Source organism: Epargyreus clarus, unplaced genomic scaffold (assembly GCF_041222505.1).
Source record: "Epargyreus clarus isolate Ecla_fem2 unplaced genomic scaffold, WU_Ecla_fem_2.2 ptg000024l, whole genome shotgun sequence".
In the NCBI taxonomy this organism is placed as follows: Eukaryota; Metazoa; Arthropoda; class Insecta; order Lepidoptera; family Hesperiidae; genus Epargyreus; species Epargyreus clarus.
Genome location: NW_027332231.1, coordinates 1642935 through 1665526, shown reverse-complemented (window position 1 = coordinate 1665526; position 22592 = coordinate 1642935). Strand labels below are relative to the sequence as shown.

The 22592-nt window shown below is 40.0% G+C and overlaps 1 protein-coding gene across 1 annotated transcript; it reads left to right on the top strand.

Annotated features, from left to right (window-relative positions):
* Nucleotides 1-102: 102 nt before the first annotated feature.
* Nucleotides 103-22350, top strand: Mcr (macroglobulin complement-related). Its single transcript, XM_073086294.1, has 33 exons — nt 103-364; nt 1113-1498; nt 2107-2287; nt 2978-3149; nt 3359-3471; nt 4616-4756; nt 5085-5310; nt 6473-6666; nt 7019-7180; nt 7691-7915; nt 8317-8494; nt 8828-9003; nt 9711-9821; nt 10238-10378; nt 10877-11026; nt 11432-11571; nt 11972-12135; nt 12402-12625; nt 13226-13402; nt 13806-13988; nt 14613-14849; nt 15257-15441; nt 15818-15920; nt 16143-16304; nt 16710-16811; nt 17580-17766; nt 18227-18381; nt 18728-18799; nt 19032-19193; nt 19449-19642; nt 20214-20388; nt 20811-20916; nt 21217-22350. The coding sequence occupies exons 2-33, from the start codon at nt 1134-1136 to the stop codon at nt 21390-21392; spliced, it is 5439 nt and encodes a 1812-aa protein (XP_072942395.1). The 5' UTR covers nt 103-364; nt 1113-1133; the 3' UTR covers nt 21393-22350.
* The last annotated feature ends 242 nt before the right edge of the window (nt 22351-22592 follow it).

Sequence of the window (22592 nt, the reverse complement as noted above, 5' to 3'; positions counted from 1 at the left end):
ATAAGAAATAATAACTTTCACTAATTATTTTGGCAATATAAAAAGGTACATTTTATATTTTTTATAGGAATGACGTAAATATCGTAACAGAGACTGTCGTTTTAGGGGACATCACTAATGCGCCGGGCGTGGTGCGACTGCGCGAACGACTTTATTCTTTTTTTGTATGAAATGTGTAAAGAGGCTGTGTAACGTACTTGTTTATTTCATACAACAAAGTTATATTCGATGATTTTTTTAGTTTAGAACGAATACAATACTGTTTTCAGTAGAAAAACTTTCAGAGGGAAGACTATCATAGATGTTTGTGTGTTTTGTGCGGTAAACAACAAAAGCCAGGCGTTTCCATGGGCGTTAACTCCAGGTTAGGTAATTGTACGATTTATTAAATTAAAAATAGGGTTAATCGGGTGTTATACTCATTTTCCAGGCATGTAAAGCAGAAACGATGTGTTATTGTGGTGTAAACTGTTAGTATTTGTATATTCAACATGTAATGATGTTTACGTTTACCAACGTTCTTATTTCGAAACTAAGCGCTATGTTTGTAGTATTTAAACTGTTCTCGTGTGCTTGTGATTAGTGTAACTAAATGTTAAGCATGTGTACGTACTAAATGAGTAGTTAATTAGTCAGTTACTACTGTAGTGACATAATACTTGGCATTTGGTCAATCTAGGTGTCTGATATTCGAGCTCAGGTTAATCTTGTAGCGTCTAATTGCATTAAACCCGAGCTCGTATGTGCAGTTGTAATGCATACCCTGAATCTGTGGTTTGATAATCCCGTGTTTGGTTGAATGAACTGAAATCTATTCAGCTGTGAAGGCGACATTAACTTTGTTTATATAGGACCTGTTTCAAGGTTCACCAAGGTTCATCTTAAGGTGATATTTGCACAAGAACTATATTAACATGAATTGTTTATATAACATATTAATACTTATTGTGATACCTACACTTTAATACTATTAATTCATATTTAAATTTATCAAAGTGCAAGAACTAGAACAACTTATATTTCATCAAGATTTGTAGCTAAAAACTTGAATAAAACGATAGTATGATATAACTTGAATGACTTTTATTTTAACTCATTCTCATTTGTTACAGGGCACTAAAAAAGACTGAACTATGAATCTCTTATCACATATAGGTCCAATAGCATTACTCATACAAGTATGTGTTGCACAGGACTACTCTTTACCAACATACAATTCCAACCCAAACCAGCCCAACCCCACAAATGACTACCTCAACCCTACCGACTCGAGATATGAAAACCCGTATGACCAGAAAACGAGGTTTCCAGACAGAAATCCGTACGACAATAATTTTGACCAAAGATTTAACCAGGATCAGAGGTATAACCAGTTTGATAATGTAAATGAGCCAACAGACAACACTCCCAGGCCTACGTGGGATACAGGGCGAACGTCATACAGTACTTCATTCCGACAACCTGAGCTGGAACATGAAAGTGTCATTATAAATGAAGCGTGAGTATTTGTTTACTTGTTTGTAATGATTGCTTTATTCTTTACTTCACCTAAGGGTTAGATAGGACCTTCAAAGTGAAACTTAAAAAATATGAGTAAATACAATAATGTTGCACAATACAAAGTTTCCTATTCATTTTGTAACCATTCAAATTCATGATATTTTGTGTCAAGGATGGAATGGAAGAATTGTTGTTATAAAAATATTTGCCAAATTATGGTTTAAATTGAAATATGATTTAACATTTACATTCCCATTAAGGAGTCATGTGAATATTGTAGTTATCTACTTTGTAGATAAACAACTATACAGGAAATTGGTGATGCCATAGATGTAATTACACAAATTTATTTCTTTTAGTAGAGAAGTCTGTGAGTCATTAGCCCACTGACTTGTCACAAAATATAATATTTAAACATGAAGCGAGTTGTTTCTGTGCTCTAGTACTAAACCAAAAGTAAATGAACAAGCAATGATATTTATTAAATTTCTTCAAATGATTTATTGGTATGATAAAAATGTGTTTCGTCACCAATTATCATACTAATTTATGAAAAGCCTCAATAGAAACACACATATATTTCGAACAAGATATTAACATTTTCAGCACCTACTTCATAGTGGCGTCGCGCATGGTCCGTCCAGGGCAGATCTATAAGATATCGGCCAATATTCTAAGAGCACGGCTACTCATGACCATAAGGGCTTCCATTTCCTGCAATGGTGTTGAGATGGCTGATGTCATAGCTAAAGTTAAGGAAGGTGTACCTGAGATACTGAATATGAGGGTAAGTGTATGACCAATTTCAATAAATAATAAGTTTAAATATAAAAGTTTTAATAAAATAATTAAATACATATGACATGTACATGTGTGACATGTGTTAAATCTATGGTTTAAAATAAAATACTTGTTTTAATTATAAAATAATCAACGATAAAATATTCAATGAAATTTATAATGAGATCAGAGACAGTGATCACTGGTTGAATGATAGAGCTCCCACTCTAGTCGGCCACAAGCAGCTTGTTAGTACCTGTTACCGGTTAGTAATGACAGGCAAGGGATATGTAGCTCTATTCTGGGTCTAAGAATGCAGGGACAAAATTAATTAGCACCCTATATGTTGTGTCCACATAAAAGCACTATAAATGTGTACTGTTCATAGCATATTCGAAGGTGGTAGAACCCTTTGTGCTTCGACTCCGGCGGCACCACCGCCATACCTATTTCTGCCTCATAACATCAGTGTTAAGCGCTGCTGTGTTCTGGTTTGAAGGGTGTGGGAAGGGAAACATACTTTTCCAGGTTATTCCAGCTTAGTCTTTAGAGGTAGGACCACAGGTAGGAATATTTAATCCTTACTGGGGTTGATTATAGATGTCCATGGGGGGCAGTAGCCAATTACCATCAGGTGAACTGCATTCTCGTCTGCTACTCCTATTACCAAAAAATTAACCCCAAGTTTATTTCCCAGGTGCCTCCAACAGCGGTCCCTGGGGACTACAAGCTGCGTGTGGAGGGGCTATACCTGGACGATCCGTTCGGCGGCCGCGCCTTCGTCAACGAGACGCAGCTGAGCTTCTCGCGCCGGTTCATGACCATCTTCATACAGATGGACAAGCCCGTTTACATGCAAGGACAGACTGGTGAGTTGTGTTCCAAACAGATGCACTACTTTAAAAAAAATAGTACTAAGTTTACTTATTGTATCTTATTTTACACTAAACAAAAAGATTATCCTATTCAAATTTAGTCATCCAAAATGGCGAATGTCATACAAAAATAGGTTTTAAACTATGCATATTATTGTTTTTCATTTACTTTAATTGACTCTAATACTAATTGATATTTTCAGTCCGGTTTCGAGCGATTCCCATCAACACAGAACTGAAAGCATTCGGACGAGCTATAGACGTTTACATTTTGGACCCCAACAGGAGAATTATGAAGCGGTGGCTCTCTAGACAGGTAAGACAAAACAGTTATAAAATTGGACCTCAATAATCAAACCCCAACCCACACAGGTTCTTAATGTATTGAACTGTTAATATATTTTTATGTCCAATAGAAAACCTAAAATTCGTGAGAATAGAATAGAACCCATAGTATAGAACTTAGTAGAATACATAAACACCTGGGTCTTATCATGCTGTTTTCCTTCATTGTTAAGGCAAGCGATAATTAATATTTAAATTGCATTTAACTATCATTATGAAATGTCTAAGACACCTAGCTAAATTGTACCCGGTCCTCCAAAAGAATCGGTAATATTTCGTACAACTGGGCTTTCGTTGCTTTGCCGCTAATTACAAAATCCATAAACGAATCAAGACTATTATAGTTTATCGTCAACACATGCCACATGATACAAGGTTGAGCTCTGTTTATAAAACGTGCATTAGCATCACATTGTGTTACGCGATCGCAACCATACGCCGTGACAAGTCCCCGTGGACCCGAGCAACAATGGACGAACCCAACACCTTTTTATGGCGTTTCTGCTTTAATTAGCTCACGGCGATCATTTGTTATTCATGTGTTGATTCATAAGTAAGGTGTAAATGTATTATTTGATGACCTGCGTAACGCAGCAGTCATTATGACGAGTCCAAACATAATTTGAGTACTTTTAGGAATTGAGTAGATCTACTTACTAATTGTATTTATTACGGAGTATTAAAACACAACTTACAACAACTAACAGTAGTAGGTCGCGAAATATTTTTACATAATAGCAGATTAGTGTAATATACAAACATTCAAAAGCACACTACTAAGCCAAACTCAAACTTCAAAGTTATATACCACCTCAGTTGACAAAGATGCGAGCAATCTTCCTGCTCGAAGTCAAATATGAAGAAATTTACGAGAACATATTGTGATTCTCATGTATTTCAGATATTCCCGGAGCGCTATGACATGCGGCTCTTCAATGCCGGTGATAAATTGGCAACTTTGTTATTACAAATTTTCATAGGAGCCTGTGACCACTAACCATCATATAGCCCGCCGGTTTTATCGTTAGGTTTAGCTAATTAGTATCACTTAGTAAAATCAACACACCACTTGGCTGTTTTCACATATAATTATTACAAGATGATGTGTTTCCCAGAGTAACTTCGGCACTGTGAGCCTGCAGTACCAGTTGTCCGATCAGCCGCTGTTCGGCGAGTGGACGGTGCGCGTGGAGGCGCTCGGCCAGCTCGAGGAGGCGCAGTTCCTCGTAGAGGAGTACTACCAGACTCGGTTTGAGGTAGGATGTAGTGGACAATTGATTTAAATTATTTTCATCATGTATATCATTTTCATAATGTTTATTTTATGTTGAGCAATAGCTTATTGAACAAAAATACAATGCTTTTGATATTTGTATTAAATGGTCATTGATGTGAAAAGTTATTTGCAGTTAAACTGAATCTCAATCATATCTGAAACTGGTCACAGATGCATTAGAAGTCTTAAGATAGAAATCATTTATGTATATTTCAATATCAAATTTATAAGTTGAACCATAGACCTTTCAATTATTATGTAATTATAATTATTTCAAACCATTTCTAATGGTTTAAATATTCATCCAGGTGAACGTGACAATGCCGGCGTTCTTCTTCAACACGGAGCCGTACATCCACGGGCGGATCATGGCGAACTACACGTCGGGCGCGCCCGTCCGCGGCAACCTCACGCTGAAGGCCACGGTGCGGCCCATCCCGCAGTACCGGCCGCGCCACTACGCGCAGGGCCAGTTCAACAACCGCGGCCACCTGCTGCCCGCCTACCCGCCGCCCACCGACCAGTACACGCGAGGTGAGTGCTGGGCTCCGTCCGCGGCAACCTCACGCTGAAGGCCACGGTGCGGCCCATCCCGCAGTACCGGCCGCGCCACTACGCGCAGGGCCAGTTCAACAACCGCGGCCACCTGCTGCCCGCCTACCCGCCGCCCACCGACCAGTACACGCGAGGTGAGTGCTGGGCTCCGTCCGCGGCAACCTCACGCTGAAGGCCACGGTGCGGCCCATCCCGCAGTACCGGCCGCGCCACTACGCGCAGGGCCAGTTCAACAACCGCGGCCACCTGCTGCCCGCCTACCCGCCGCCCACCGACCAGTACACGCGAGGTGAGTGCTGGGCTCCGTCCGCGGCAACCTCACGCTGAAGGCCACGGTGCGGCCCATCCCGCAGTACCGGCCGCGCCACTACGCGCAGGGCCAGTTCAACAACCGCGGCCACCTGCTGCCCGCCTACCCGCCGCCCACCGACCAGTACACGCGAGGTGAGTGCTGGGCTCCGTCCGCGGCAACCTCACGCTGAAGGCCACGGTGCGGCCCATCCCGCAGTACCGGCCGCGCCACTACGCGCAGGGCCAGTTCAACAACCGCGGCCACCTGCTGCCCGCCTACCCGCCGCCCACCGACCAGTACACGCGAGGTGAGTGCCGGCAATCCGCGGCAACCTGAACCTGAAAGCTGGAGAATCTGTCGTCAGCGTTGGATGTCTAATTCTTGGCACTTGCTATAATGTTAATTGACATGAGTCATCAATTTCGACAGTTATTCGCCTTTCCGTTCAAATGCATCCGTATGTAAAGGACTCCATTCACTAATACATTACTACTACTGAGAACTTAGGATAGGATAGTAGCACAAAACTATTGTATTCCGCATATTATGTATTTCACCTTATCGAATTGAACTTAAGCATGGCGTGAACTTGGCGCAAACTTTGTACATGTTTTTTACATAATACGCTTGGGCATTTTCTTGTCGCGCGTGTTCCCCAGGCACGCGCGTTCCGCACGCACTCATAGATTAACTCCCTTAAATCCCTTTGCGAACCGTGTGCTCATGAAACGACGCACGTGCGGGCGTAAATACGCACAACAAGAAATGCGCCATTAGAATACGAGGCAGGCACGAGCGACAGGAAGAACGCACTGAACCTAAAAGTGACTTGTTAATTTCATTCCCCAGTGCGCCCCAACTACAACCCGTACCTGTACAACGAGAGCGGCTACCCCCCGGGCGAGTACCCGGGGCAGCAGTCGCCGGGGCCGCTGGACGAGTTCGGGCGGCCGCGGGAGGCGCGGCCCGGCCAGCCCAACCAGCTGGACCAGCCCGACTGGTGGTACGACACGCAGAAGGTCTACACGAGGATGTTCAACTTTGTGAGTTCTATTACGTGGTTGTGATACAAATCAATTATTTATGTTTAGCATTTATTTAGAACAATATCCGTCAGTATAACATAATATGTTTTTAATAATAAGATATTTTTTATGAGTGTAACTTTTTAAATATTCTGAGATATTTAGACCCATTACATTTTATTGTATGTATTTTGAATTGAAATTAGGAATTGACTCTTTCTTAAAGTTACACACTCCACTATAAGACATTTTATTATTTTTTATAGATAATTATAAATTATTAATCTACTAAAATGTATCTATGAAAAGTGTAAACAGCAATTTTCGTTTTATTTTATTATTTTACAAACTAAAATAATTGTGGTGTTAGGACGAGAAATACCCATTCTGGATGCCGAAGCCGGACCCGATCCAGTACGCGATCCAGAATCAAGACCCGAACAACCCCAACTACAACACTTACAGCACCTCAACTACGTACTCCACGTACTACAACAATCCTAATTACGATCAACTGCCGTACTTGAGATTCGTGAGTATGATAATTATACTTTACCTTCAAATTATTGTTATGTTGGTAATAAAAAAAACCGCTTTCTACACTCACGACCCCACACTAGGTTGCCCTATATCGTGGGTGCCATAGATACACAAAGACACATACACAATCACCCAACCAGAACCAATATCTAAATTAATCATTCAGATATCCGGCCGGGGATCGAACCCGGAACCCGTTACGCGTCAGACCGGTATGGTGAACGCTCCGCCACACGGATTATCAACTTAAAGATATGTGAGGTCTGAGATAGACGTGGACCGTTTTTAACAGACTTCCCAAAGGAAGAGAGGTTATCTATTCGACACGTATATATATTTTTTTGTATGAGACATACATATATCATAAATACATAAAAAATAAGAAATAAAAAGAAACAATTTGTTTATAAAAAAATCATAATCCCTTCCATTTTAATTACAATACAATATTTACGTAAAATACATACAAATGAGGTAAAGTTTTATTCAAATTGCGCAACAGTTCAACGGCACATACGACTTCAAGTACCCGATGTCGGAGCTGGCCCAATTCGTCCCTTCGTTAGACGGAGTGGAAGTAATCATCACAGCGGCGGTGGGCGACCCCTTCCTCGATGACGTCATCGAGGGCTACAGCATCGCGCGCATCTTCAACTCCTCGCTATCTGTCACCTTCCTCGGCGGCTCGCTGCAGGTGTTCAAGCCGGCTATGCCCTTCGATGTTTACGTGAGTATATTATTTTGTTCTAGTAAGTTTATATCGTTCCATATGCATGCATAGATTACATATATGCCGAGTATGCACATACTCGCCAAATATGTATTCGTGTGAATAGGCGTGTCAATGAGGATGTAAATAATTTGCTCGAGTGTATTCAATACTCGGTATGAATATTTGTTCATTTTCCGTGAGATATCGATTTTTTAAATGAAATGTAAATTGCAAAGTTTTGATATAGAATAAAAGTTTAGTTATTTAACATGTTTGCTTAAGAATTCATTTTGCATACAAAGTTCGTTATTTTTGATGTTATGGTGTCTTATGTTCATTTATTATACGATCATCTTTCCTAAATAACATACACGAGTTGTCAAAGAACCTCTAAGTAACGCGTGTTTCCCCGGCAGATGGTGGTGTCGTACCACGACGGGTCGCCGCTGCCGCGCTGGCAGGCGGCGGGCGTGTCGCTGCAGGTGTCGGTGGCGCTGGAGGGCCGCGGCGGCGCCGTGGAGCCGCAGCGGCCCACGCTCGCGCCCGGACACGACGCCGTCTGGCACCTCAAGCTGGACCTGTACAAGCTGCTGCGTGAGTATTATAGTCCGCGCCTAACTGCTAGTCCCCAGGATGCTACTGCCCAGGATTAGCGATAATTAATCCCAGATAAGATTAGATTCATATCGGAGGTTGGCCACAGATGCATTACCATGAGTACCATAAGTTGGAACACATAAGTATGTCGCCACACCACATTCTCCAAACTGGAGCATAGCTAAGCTTGTCATTGCTGTTATAAAGTAAAAATAGTTGCAGCAATGGTATCTCCAAAGTTCAACCATAAAGTTTTCTATCACCTTCAAAATTATATTTATTTTTGATGGAAGTTACTGACGGCAATATAACCTTTCATTCATTCCGTAGGGCTAGACAAGGATCCGAACTACCGTGACACGCTGAACGGCATCACGGGCGTGCGTCTCAACGCGCAGCTGGTGGACGCGCTGGGCGGCCGCGCCTCGGCCGACGTGCACTTCGTGGCGCACCACAGCCCCGCCAACCAGCACATCCGCGTCGCCACCAGCACCACCGACGCTAGGGTATGTTGAACTAGTCCCTGTATAGTGTAAGGGCAAGAATAATTGGACGTAGTTATGCAAAATGGATCCAACCCACAAAAACCGTTTTTTAGTTACTATCACAAATGGCATCTCCACATCAACTTTCGTATATGCAAAAAATATTCAAGCTGCGTGGTACATTTTTTCTTTTGAAATATACAGATATCAGTGATACCAACCATAAATTAAGCAATTTAACTTTTACTATAAGACCTATTTTTTCAAAAGCTAGTTTTTGTGGTCGGATCTATTTTGCATAACTACGTCCAATTACGGTATCCTTTCGCTGTCGTAAGAGATAACTAAAATGGGACATCTAGGGTTTGAGCAGAAAGAAAGGGACTCGAACCGCCCAGCCAGCGACCCGGGGAACACTACGACTTTATGTGTGGCCGCATATGGTAGTAATAACGATAATAAAAGTGTTTTATTATATGCTTTCGTACCGAATATTACACGGAAAGAAATTGCGAAACGGTCTAATTTGAATACTACTAATAATACTTATTAACACACGGAGTTATCATAATCCAAACATTACACCAAGTTTATTCTTATATATTTTTATAGAAAATTGTATTGTGATGATTGTGATACATTGCAAGTACAAAAACTTGTTATTAAATTATAAAACTGTAACATTTATAATTTATTGTTAATTGTAATATGACATTTGTTATTAACAGGTGGGAGAGTACATTATATTCCACGTGCAGAGCAATTTCTACATGGAGTCCTTCAACTATGTCGTCATGTCTAAAGGGATCATCCTTACAAGTGGACAGGAGATCATGCAGGTATGTTGTAACTAATTATGCGTTTGTAGACTACTTTCGAGAATAAAGTTGAATGCCATTTTGTTGTAATGTATTGGCAGTATTGCCTATGTTTGCTTTATCGAGTCACTATGTGTGGTGAATGTTAATTCACTAACTTAATTAATAATAGTTGCTGAATTTTTACTTTTTCGTTTGTCGCATAAAAACAGAGGGTTACATAATTCGTATTGTATAAGCAATATTGTCTTTTGAAATAAAATGGAATGCGATTAACAATTAAAAATATTAAAATAATTAAAAATTATTATGTGGTATTTTTTCGTGGAATCTTTTCTTTCAAGTCTTCAGATACCAGCATTTTTATTAAGTTTACGCTCCAATATTAGCCAAAGTACCGTTACTTTGTATGACCGAGTGTGGTTGCCCGTGTGCAGGAGGGTGTGCGCACGTTCGCGGTGGTGCTGTCTGCGGAGATGGCGCCGGTGGCCACGCTGCTGGTGTGGGCGGCGCACCGCCGCGCGCGCGTCGTCGCTGACTCCCTCACCTTCCCCGTCAACGGCATTTCCAGGAACAACGTGAGTGATCACCACACTCATTATCATCCATAGTCTTACTGTTCGATTTGGTCTCCTCTCTGGAGTGAATGCTATCTATAATAATTGCCATAAACACATTGTCTTACTACTGGATTTGGTTTACTCAGTTTACTTTAGAAGTGAAGTGAATTGACACTACAGTCCATCATCATGGCAAGTTTGTTTATACCTAAGATTAGCGATAACTAAGACTGGCGATCGGGGAAAATTTTCATTCATTAATCGATTACAAGTGGTTACCATTACGTTATTGTTTTTTTTAATTAAATAAAAATATTGAGAAATTTTAAGAATGTATTTCGATCAAAACAGCATGCAGTTTTGACTACTTAAATAATACAGTTATTTTTAATGATATAATTTCATAAGAATACCTTAATTTTTTTAACTTATTATTATTCCTCATTGATAACTTATTTAATACATTTTCACTTAACACTGACTTGTCCTTATATTTGTGTGTGTATGTTTCCCCAGTTCACGGTGTACATAAACAACCGTAAGCACCGCACTGGCGAGCGCGTGGAGGTGGCCATATTCGGCGAGCCCGGCGCCTACGTGGGGCTGTCCGGCATCGACCACGCCTTCTACACCATGCAGGCCGGCAACGAGCTCACATACGCTAAGGTAACGCGAGTTAAAAGTTTAGTAAAAAGCAAAGTTAGTAATTTGATAACTGAAGCCAATAAATTCCATTTTTTAATAGTGCAAGAACTATATAGTAATTTGATATTAAATTATGTTAGTACTGGTCCATAAATGTTAAAGAAATTCCATTTTATTTAAAATTTCAGTTTTTAATAAGATTCCAAAACAATATCTTTTACTAATTTTCTTAACGTACACTTCTACACATACATAAAAATACTTATACCTTCAAAAATTATCTGCACTTTTATTTATTGATTTTTAAAATACTTATCATTATATTTTTTTATTAATTAATTTTAAAGAAACATGCATTGAATGTCAGAGATAATAAAATTATATTTTATGTATCGAAATTGTACTTAAAGCGAATTTCGTCTGCAGGTGATATCGAAGATGGCGTACTTCGACGAGGCGACGAACGGCACGTTCGCGTACACGTGGCGCTCGCACGCCGGCGACGCGGACGAGCTCGTCTACTTCCCCTCCTCCAGCTTCGGCATCGACGCCAACCGCACATTCGAGTGAGCACGCTTTTCCTATATTGAGGTGTACCGACGTCATAAACGACGAATAGCGAGAAATAATTATTTAAATTTAAATATAAGCTTCTGTATTTAAAAAAGTCTATGCACTTTTATAGCCTAACATGCCTGCTTAAAACACGTAAAGGCTTAGGCAAATTTATGGTCTCCTAGAAATTCTGCTGCCCATGGTTCCCTATAAGGGTGTCACGTGTGCACTGTGCACAGCTGTTTAGTTTTATGACAATCGGTCCCAGAGACTCAAATTAATTTTATTGGACTTTGTAGGTAACTACGAACTTTTTAATCTGAAACATTGAAGATAAAAATAAAAAGATCTATACTGACCTAATCGATTAATAAAGATACATTTATTATCAATAACATTTATAATCCGTAGGTACGCCGGTCTCGTAGTTTTTAGCGACGTGCCGGTGTCCCGTCGTCACACTAACTGCAACGCGTCCCTCGGGCTGGCGGAGTGCCTGGACGGCAACTGCTACCCCTTGGAGAAGCACTGCGACGGCGTGGCCGACTGCAACGATCGCACCGACGAGGCTAGCTGTTAGTACTTCATTAAATACTCTATATTCATATACGTATCAATAACATTAAAGTATTGTTTGAGATGCAATCGAGGTCAGCAAAGAAGTTATATTATGTTCAGATTGAATTTTATGGCATTGGTTTAATAATTTTAATAATGACTAAACGTACCACAACAATTTATGACATGTTAAAAAAAAGTTAGTTGTTGTTATTTTTCAATGTTTTGTGTTCCGAAATGGGACTCACTATATGCCTCTCACTCATTGTTTGGCGTTCCACAGGCGCGCAGGACCCGTCTCACTCGCTGGCGCACTTCCGCAAGTTCCGCTTCAACCGCGTGCAGCGGCAGTACGACAACGTGTGGGTGTGGCGCGACGTGAACATCGGGCCGCACGGGCGCTACGTGTTCACGACGGCCGTGCCCGCCGCGCCCGCGCGCTGGACCGTCTCCGCCTTCAGCATGTCGCACTCGCTCGGCATCGGCATGCTGCGCCGCCCCGTGCAGGTGAGCGCTGTGTGCCGCGGGAACATCGGGCCGCACGGGCGCTACCACCTAACACTAGATAAGATTAGATACATAACTGAGGTCGGCACAGGTGCGCCGCTACTCCTGAGGACTAAGATGTAATACCTCGGAATAGTATGTCTCCCCTGTAGCACACTCTACAAACCAGAACACAGCAGCACTTAACACTGCTGTTAATAGACAGAAATAGGTGTAGAAGTGGTGCCGCCGGAGTCGAACTAGATGGGGTTGTACCACGCTGGAAATACCACCATATATTTTTAAGAGCTCATTTTCGTTACATAAACATCAAAAAATGTCGTCGTTTATTGACATTCATATAAATATTAATGCATATAATAATGATCTTTCTTGTGGAAAGAAACTAATATTGTTGTTCTGTAAATAGAGAAACGATATTTAACGTTTTCTATTCCACGAAAATATTTTTATATTTAAATTTATGTGACATTGAATTGAACATCACAAATAAATAGACATTAATGAAATATTACATAGATAAAAAAACTTTCTTTACATGCATATTATATAATCATTTCAAAATATAAATGAAAACTAATATTTCAATCGTATCCACAGTACGTGGGCATCCTGCCGTTCTTCATCAAGGTAGAGGGTCCGGACCGGTGCCGGCAGGGCGAGCAGCTGGGGCTGCGCGTGGCGGTGTTTAACTACCAGCCGCAGGACATCGAGGCCGTCGTCGTGCTCGCCGCGTCGCCCGACTACAAGTTTGTGCATGTCGAGGAGAATGGAATTGTGAGTTTGTTGCTTTGTATTTTGATAAATATGTGTGTTATTATTATATTACTGTCCACAGAGTATATTATATCTACAGTTATTACGTTGACGAATTGCAAAGCTTTATAATTTCAACATATTTATTGTCGTTGATGTGCGCTTTTTAATCGATGTACTGGACCGTAAGTGCCGCAAATCTATTTAGGTATGAATGTGAACATGTCTTGATACATAAAATTAAAAGAAATAAATCTAATACTGAAGATTTATTTCTTTTAATGTATAATTGTTAATAATAATAAAAATATTAAAATATAACGATAAAATTATTTATTAATATTCAACAGTAACATTTCCAGCAGATATAGGTTCTATACAATAAGAAAGTGGTTTATACCTTACGGCTTATAATATTGACCAGGTGCGTTCATACAACCCGCGCACGTCGTTCGGCGAGCACCAGTTCTTCGTGTACATAGCGGCGGGCGACGCGGCCGTGGTGCACCTGCCCGTGGTGGCGGCGCGCCTCGGCCCCGTCACCGTGCACGTGCACGCCTCCACGCTGCAGGGGCAGCACCGGGCCTCCAAGACCATCATGGTCGAGGTGGGTGCATACTGAATAGTTAGGTGCTTGAACGGTGTCAGAATTAGTATGATTCAACTATGGATGTAGTGGATCTTATGTTTCGGTGGAAGCTTCGAGGCCAGCACAGGGCCTCCAAGACTATCATGGTCGAGGTGGGTAAATACTGGGTAGTTCGCTGGTTCAACGGTATCGAAACTATTATTCGACTGTGAAGGTGATAGAAGCAGATGGCCAGCACAGGACCTCCGAGACCATCATGGTTGAGTTGATATTGTAGACTGCCACATAAGAGATGTACCATGATAAGGGTGTCGGAAGAAGCGCGAGCAAGAACGGAAGAAGAAGAAGGAAGCGTAGCGGAGAATTGGATCTATAACCAGTCGATCGTGTCGAACTAGTTCTCAAAATTACACATAGTGTTAACTCACTTTAACGTGTCACTATCGATCCATAACTGTATGTAATCCATAACAGGATTTTGTGACCCATGCATTTCAAAAATTCACTTTTTTTGCATGATTTGAAAAATCACCTTGTAGAAACGATGGAAGTAATAATGAGGAATTGACCGTTGTAACATGCCATCATAATTACTCCTAGCTATTGAATGTTTCTCACATAAAAACTTGTATCTATTGACAGGCGGACGGTCTACCCCAATACCGTCACCAGTCCGTGCTGCTGGACCTGTCGAACCGCGCGTACGTGTTCCAATACATGCACGTGAACGTGACGGAGACGCCGATCATCCCGTACGAGGTGGACCGCTACTACGTGTTCGGCTCCAACAAGGCGCGCGTGTCCATCGTGGGCGATGTCGTCGGACCGCTCTTCCCCACTATGCCGGTCAATGCTACCAGTCTGCTGGATTTGCCTATGGTAATATTTTTGATTATTTTTTTTAGATAGAAAATTTTGTTTACAGCCAGTGCTAGCTCTGCCGTATTTATTTTATTAATGGATTGAACTTTTGAAATTCAGATAAAAAATGTAAAAATGTAAAATTAAAGTTAAATATAAGTGACAATATACGCTGTCGCTGGTTAGTTACATTAAACTACTCCTTCAATATTACATTCTGAATAAAATGAAACAGAAATATAAAACAGTGTTTTTTCTTTATGTTAATGGGTGCTCGTTGTACTTTGTAAGCACTGTAAATTGTTATCAATAAAATATATACGATATTAAATTGTTACTGTATAATTTCTCTTCGAGTTCGTATTTTGCGTTTTACTTACTGTACGAGTATTGTACTTAGTTGTATCAAATTTGTATCCCCTTAGGAATCTGGTGAGCAGAACATGTTCAGCTTCGCGGCGAATATGTACCTGACGCTGTACATGCGGCTGATCAACCAGCGCAACCGCACGCTGGAGCGCGAGGCGTTCTACCACATGAACACGCTGTACCAGCGGCAGATGTCCTTCATGCGCCCCGACGGCTCCTTCAGCCTCTTCCGCGCGGACTGGTATGTAATCAACGAGGATTAGTTGGACTTTCTACCAGATGTGTGCGAGGTAGCCATGCTAAAGATGTGTGTCAAATATACCAATAGGATTGTTATTTGTTTAGAAAAATGCTTGATGTTCATTCAATGAAATTTCGTGAAATGAAAATAACGCGCATTTCTTCAATAGGGTCTTACAGATTACGTCATATTTCTAAAGAAATAAAACGATTTTGATTTACTTGTCGCGCTTAAAAGGTGAGCTGATAAATTGTTAAAATTAAATAATATGTTTAGCTGTTTGAAGATCAATGGCTCTTGTTTAGTTGCAGTTGGAGGTATTTTAAAATGTCAGTGTAAAGTTAATTCTTATTTAATAATATTTTTTTATTTTCAGGAATCAATCAGCATCCAGTGTATGGCTGACGTCATTCTGTGCGAAAATATTCCAAGAAGCGTCTTTTAACGAATGGGAGAACTTCATTTACATCGATCCTGATGTAAGTTTTGTTTAAAATTACTAGTGTAAAAAAAAGTATTTAGAACGACTTATTTCAAATGAAATCCTGAACAATTTCAGTAATTTTATAAACAAAAAAAAATAAAGTATAATTCAGTAACAAATTAAATTAAAATATCATACTAGCTTATTGAATAGACTGTATAATTTTTTAACAATTTTTTACTCTGAGAATAACAAACATTCCGTCCTATTCTATCAGGTGATATCGATGGCGGTGGCGTGGGTGCTGGAGCACCAGACGCCCGAAGGCGCGTTCTACGAGGTGACGTGGCTGCCCAACCGCAACGACAACAACACCATCGCCGTGCCCAAGGACAGCCAGCTCTACCGCGAGGCGGGCAGCCAGCTGCACGGGAGAGAGGTAACTTGCAGATACTTTGTAGAGTACTCGGTATTGATACTATGTTTATTGAATAAATATTGTTTTAAGCACAATTGTTCTCAGGCGTGATTAAATAAAACCTTAGGATATTCATGAATTTGAGTGATGTTTAAAATTATAAATTATATTAGTTGTGGATGATCAAATGTAATATTTGCCATTTGTACAAAATAATGAAACAAACATTATTTAGTATGGCGAGCAATGATTGTAAAGTTGCTATTGTAAGGCATAAATATTTGTCTATTAGAATAATAAATTGCAGTAAATTCCCTCCCTTTTAGTATGTTTCATTGGGGCGGCAGTCATCACTTATCATGTTAGCTGTTTGGTCATTTGTGCTGCTTATCTTGAAATAAATGACTATGAAACAACTTTTCACAGGTCAACAACTCGATAATACTACAACGCAACATAACGCTGACAGCGCAGGTCGTGATTACTCTCGAAACTGTCAAGAACTTAAAGGATATTGGAGTGAGAGAGGTGAGTTCAAAAAACTTAAATTAGTAAATACATTTAATAGCATTATTGAAGTATGTTTCAACTTTCACTGTGGTGGTCATTTTAAGTGCAATGATAACAGATTTCAAATGCCATTGATGAGACACATTGAATACATTGCTATTGTGCTCTTAGTGTAGCTAGCCATTAGGTAATCAATTAAATAGGTGTTCAGTGCGGTCAAAGACCGTACAATTACTACATTAAAGTTTGTAAAAAAAAATAACTTTAATACGGGGCATTAGCGTTAAATTCATTCAATAATGGTCATATTACTATCTTTATATACATTGTACACAAATTATATACAACATGAGTTGAAACTGTCACTGTTACAGTCGGCTACTGTCACTGTTACAAAAAAGACATGGAAAGTGACACAAGTGATCCTTTTAATTGTGTGTACATAGATATGTATAGATATCTCATCGCCTTTTAATTGAATTGAATGGCATAAACGGCTGACGAATGTGTCAGCCATTTAATGGCTGTCATGGTACAATTTACGCGGAACAATGCCGACATGTGTAGTTAAGTCGTGCAAAAATACGAAATCGAAGAAAAATTGCGGAGAAATATCGTTTCATTCGTAAATGATCTAAAAACTATATTTTTTTAATATACGATACAACACGAAAATAGATGACAGTGACAATTTCAATCGTCAAAACTGGTTACATTTTGTTGTTAGGAGTGAGTAACGTTTACTTATCTATGTGTGTATATGATAATATCGTGTCGGGTGCGCAGGGTCTGAGCGCGCGCGTGGGCGCGGCGCAGCAGCGCGGCGTGGCGTGGCTGGAGCGGCACCTGCAGCTGCTGCTGGAGTTCGGCGAGCCCTACGCGCTGGCGCTCGTCGCCTACGCGCTCGCCGCCGCCAAGGCGCCCGGCGCCGAGCACGCCTACCGCCTGCTCAAGCGACGGCAGCGCACTGAGGGTAACTTAACGGTGTTCTAGAGCGCACTTATAATAGGATTAGTTTTGTAAACGGTTAAGGAATTGTTTAATTTACACAATACCTTTTGTATGACTAGTTTAGCCTTTATCCAAGAATGTCTCAATAATTAACCAACACAAAATTATTTTTAAATGTTTTGATTTGGATTTTCCTATTTATTATAATCATACTTATTGTGTATTGGTTAAGTGACCCTAATTTGAGAATTGTCCAGAGCACACAGTCACACAAGTTTCCTTAAAATGTTTGTCTTAACTTTAAATCAAATTAAATTTCAATATTATAATTAATCTGATAGGAACACTAAACTTTCTGAATTTGTACACACTGTGTCATGTAGGTTTAGTTGAAATCGGAAATATTGATGATCCTGTAAAGTAAGATGTAAGTAGTATAACACATATTTCGCTATACATGTCATTACGCGCATTTCCCACAGGTGGGCTAGTATACTGGGGCAAAGAGCCGGTGCCGCAGCCTCCGTATAAAATGGAGAATCAGAAACCCTTCCTGCTGCCGCGGCTGCCCTATAAGTACGACTCCAACAACATCGCCGCCACTGCGTACGCGCTGCTCGCCTGTATGGACCACCAGGTAATAATCGTGATAAAACTTTAATTTTAAATTAAAAAAGAACTTAAAAAATCATTAAAAAAAGACTTACATTTAAAGGTATAATAAAGAACGTTTCATTTCAAAGATTTGCCAAGTTATTGTGATGGGTGTGGGACATTCGAATTCTAAAGTCAACAGAATGTTTGGCGATACTTATGAAATATCGAAAAGATGACAACCTTAATTTATTTGAATATTAAACACTATTGTATATTATCTGAAAATGTTAGTATTATTTTATTGAAATCCATTTTACTTCTTTTATTACTTTTTCAACTTTACAGGAAGATTTACTGGTTACTATAAATGTTTTTTTTCTTTGTAGGATAATAACGAACCAATAGTGATGTGGCTGAACTCTCAACGATTAAAAGACGGGGGCTGGGCATCTACTCAGGTTTGTATAACATTATTTATTGAATATTTTAGTGATGGTTCGATGTTTTTTACTTTTGTATATTTTTTTTAATGTTGTTCTGGCGTCCATATATTTTCGAACTGAAATACAGCTGCTTATTAAAGACTTAAGCTGAGAAAATATGTTTTTAAAAATAATTTATTATGTCTAACAATTGTATTCTATGTGTTCATGTTATTGATGATAACTTGTCGTTCTGCTTATCTCTCAGGACTCATACATAGCGATGCGCGCGTTGCTGGAGTACACGAACCGCAAGCGGCTGCGAGATGTGTCCTCGCTGGCGCTGACCGTCGACGCGGTGGCCCTGCGTGGACAAACGCGCGCGCTCACCGTGCGCAACGACAACCTCGCCGTCATGCAGTCCGTCGACGTGAGTACCGCGCCCGTGCGCACAGCACTGCAGCACACGCTGACCATGGACGCGGTGGCGCTACAGCTGACAAACAATAGCAGTGATTTTTAGAAAAACTACAACCATACTAGCGAGACGAAGACGGCACGGGACCCCCCCCCGGCGCCCGTCTCGCCTGCTCTCTTGCGTACATACATTTTTTCGTATGACAAGGTAATCAATTTTCATATAATGTTAATGGGTAAAGTGTCAATGTGCGGTCCGTGTGTACAGATCCCGGAGGCGTGGGGCACGGTGAAGGTGACGGCGCGGGGCGCGGGGTACGCGATCCTGCAGCTGTCGGTGCAGTACAACGTGGACATCGCGCGCTTCCAGACGCAGCCGCCCGTGCGCGCCTTCGACCTGCTCTCGCACGCGCACTTCTACGGCAGGAATCAGTCGCACATCGAGTTTCAGACTTGTGCCAGGTTAGTGGGTTGTTATAATTATTATATAATCTCGTGTTATATTTAACGTCTATCGTTTTAGAAGAGTCTATTTTTTGCAAATGCCTTACAAAAATGTTGCGAGTGGCGTAACTAGAATTTTTGTAGGGAAGAATTGTACTTAAGCTTTGCGACCTAAAATTTACAATGAAATTCAGTCAAATTCCTTTGCAATGAAGTATTTTACTCTCTAAAAAACTAGTTAATCATTCTCCAGGGATCTTTACGAAACACTGCTTACTTCACCTGTTCAATCATGAACATTAGTCTAATGAAAGACTTTTCATACGTTCTAACAATTACACTTAATAATTTTGACAATCTCTATATATATTTTGAATTTAAATTATGAGCCATGTAGCGTAGCGTAGAATTTTAACATATATTATGTTTGTGAAATAAAGCATTCCGAATTCAATCATAGAAAAAGCAATTTTTTTTTGCTTTCCAATTATAGAAACGTTAGAAAGCATTATTTATTATGTATTTTATATAAATCTGCACCATAAAGTTTCACTCTGTGTGTACTAACCACACATTCCCACTCCGACAGCTGGATCCTGTCGGAGGAGTCCCCGCGGTCGGGCATGGCGGTGCTGGAGGCGGCGGTGCCGACGGGCTACATGGTGCAGCAGCAGCGGCTCGACTCCTACGTGCTGGCGCGCCGCGTGCGCACGCTGCAGCGCGCCAAGTTCACACCCACTAAGATTATATTCTACTTCGACTATGTCAGTACATACACATACATAAATACAAACACACAACCCATTACTAGACGTTTAAAATTACTACAAATCTCATAATGAGAAGTGTTAAGGTAATAGGTGTTAGGTAATGCTGGCCAAGTGTGTCATCTCAAAGGTGTGTACTTTTCACACACCTTTGAGATTTTTTTGGAACTTTAGGTTTTCTCACGATTTCCTTCAGCGTTAATGGAAGTCAGCTTTCATTTCTAACATGCACATAATTTATAATATCATGGATATTTAATATTCTTTTCCTCGTTTCCTAAAGTAAACATTTAATTTATTAAACTAATTTCAAATCACTAAACTACCACTGCTTGTAAAATGAGATCTACGTAAGTACTGATAAATACTGCTATGTAGTTTCTTAAAATATTTTATAATATCATGGTCTTCTTCCACAGTTGGAACAGGAGCCGACATGCGTGAACTTCACGATCGAGCGCTGGTACCCGGTCGCCAACATGTCTCGCTACCTACCTATCCGAGTCTACGATTACTACGCGCCCGGTAATTATTAACGCTAAAAACTCACTAAAATTGATGCATTAACATGATATCATTTGTATAATTGGTGCGGTAAAGATATTTATACCAGGCACACCAACTTCTTCAATACTATCTGAGGTCGATTACATATGTTTACGAATGATAATAGCGATTTACCATCAGGTGTACTGCTTGCCCATTTTCTACTTGTATAAAATAATTAAAAATGTATCTTTCTAATATGTTTTGCTATATTGTAAATGTGAAAAAGTTACAAGTGTGTAGTAGGTAGTGTAAAACAACAATCTCTGTAATTTACAGAACGCTTTAACGAGACGATCTTCGACGCGCTACCCACATACCTGCTGAATATCTGCGAGGTTTGTGGGTCGTCGCAGTGTCCGTACTGCGCCATCTATAACGCGGCGGCATTGCCCATCGCCTCGCTGCTGCTGCTGGTGGCTCTAGCCGCTATTGCCCTCAGGCTACACACGTAGCAGTATGGGTAATACGTAATCAATCCCTCCATACGCTTTACAAAGATTTTATAGTATGTCTGGATGGAGTATGACTTTAGAGAATGGAATGGAATATGACTCAGGATTTCCCAGAGCTTTGTAACACTCAGTAAAACCACTCAATGAGCATCAACCAGTTTAAAATTTAACTATGTTTCGTTTGTTTTCCGATGCAGTCTAGACATATTGTATTCTTAAGCATATTTTATAAAAACATCACACTTTATAGCTTTTTTCGGAGGCTATCCCTGAAAGTTATTATTTATGAGATTCCTTAAAAAAAGGAGACGAGAACTTTCTAACACTGGCCTCTCAATGACAGTGGCCATGTGAGACCACTGGCCTTCTGTTAGTGTATCTTAATTAACACATTTTTGTACTCACATTATGAATAATTTGTATTGTTGATCTGTGGAAATCTGGCAGCTAATTATAAAACGATTATAAATAACGTTTAAAAAACTATATAAGACATTTATCATAGATTTAAATATTCGATATTTACAAAATTGTATGACAAAAAGGCAATATTGACATATCCAGGACCAAGTTCCGTTGGTACAAAATTAAGAATTAAATGTATTGATTAAGTATATATTATTTACATGTATATTGACTATTTATGTAGAAAGTATATTTTATTAACCACCGGTTAGTGTAATTTTGTAAAGTATCCAAAATGCGATCTTACAAGACACGGTTGAGACATAAGATGTGACCTGGATTTTATTTACCTTTATTATTATAAGTGTGAACTTTTAATATTTTACAATTTGGCCATTTCATTATAAAAAAATATATATCAGCGGTTTTTAATAATTGTTAAACATATCGATGTTTACATTTTCTGCAGTTTGTTAGCTCTAGATATGTAGACTTTCTTTTCTCCATTCCAATTTAGTATAGAATTATGTTGAGTGTTCACGTAGCCTAAGAATATGACCATTTCAGGTGTGACCGGTTTTTCGTAGGTTAATGACGTATTGCTCTATGGACACTTGTCAATTTCTTATTTTTGAGTATGTGGGATTTAGTGACCGTCAGAATGGCCGGTCACTACCCATATTTTACATTTTTTTTTTTTTTTTTTTTTTTTTTTTTTTATAATATAAGAGTAGCAGACGAGCATGCAGTCCACCTGATGGTAAGTGAGTACTGCTGCCCATGGACACCTGTAAT

What these genes read in the sequence shown, in the direction of transcription:
- Mcr (XM_073086294.1), top strand. Translation starts at nt 1,134, where the DNA reads ATGAATCTCTTATCACATATAGGTCCAATAGCATTACTCATACAAGTA. An exon ending in GTGGACAGGAGATCATGCAG is followed by an intron (nt 9,822 to 10,237) that starts GTATGTTGTAAC and finishes GCCCGTGTGCAG; the next exon opens with GAGGGTGTGCGCACGTTCGC. An exon ending in CCAAGACCATCATGGTCGAG is followed by an intron (nt 13,989 to 14,612) that starts GTGGGTGCATAC and finishes ATCTATTGACAG; the next exon opens with GCGGACGGTCTACCCCAATA.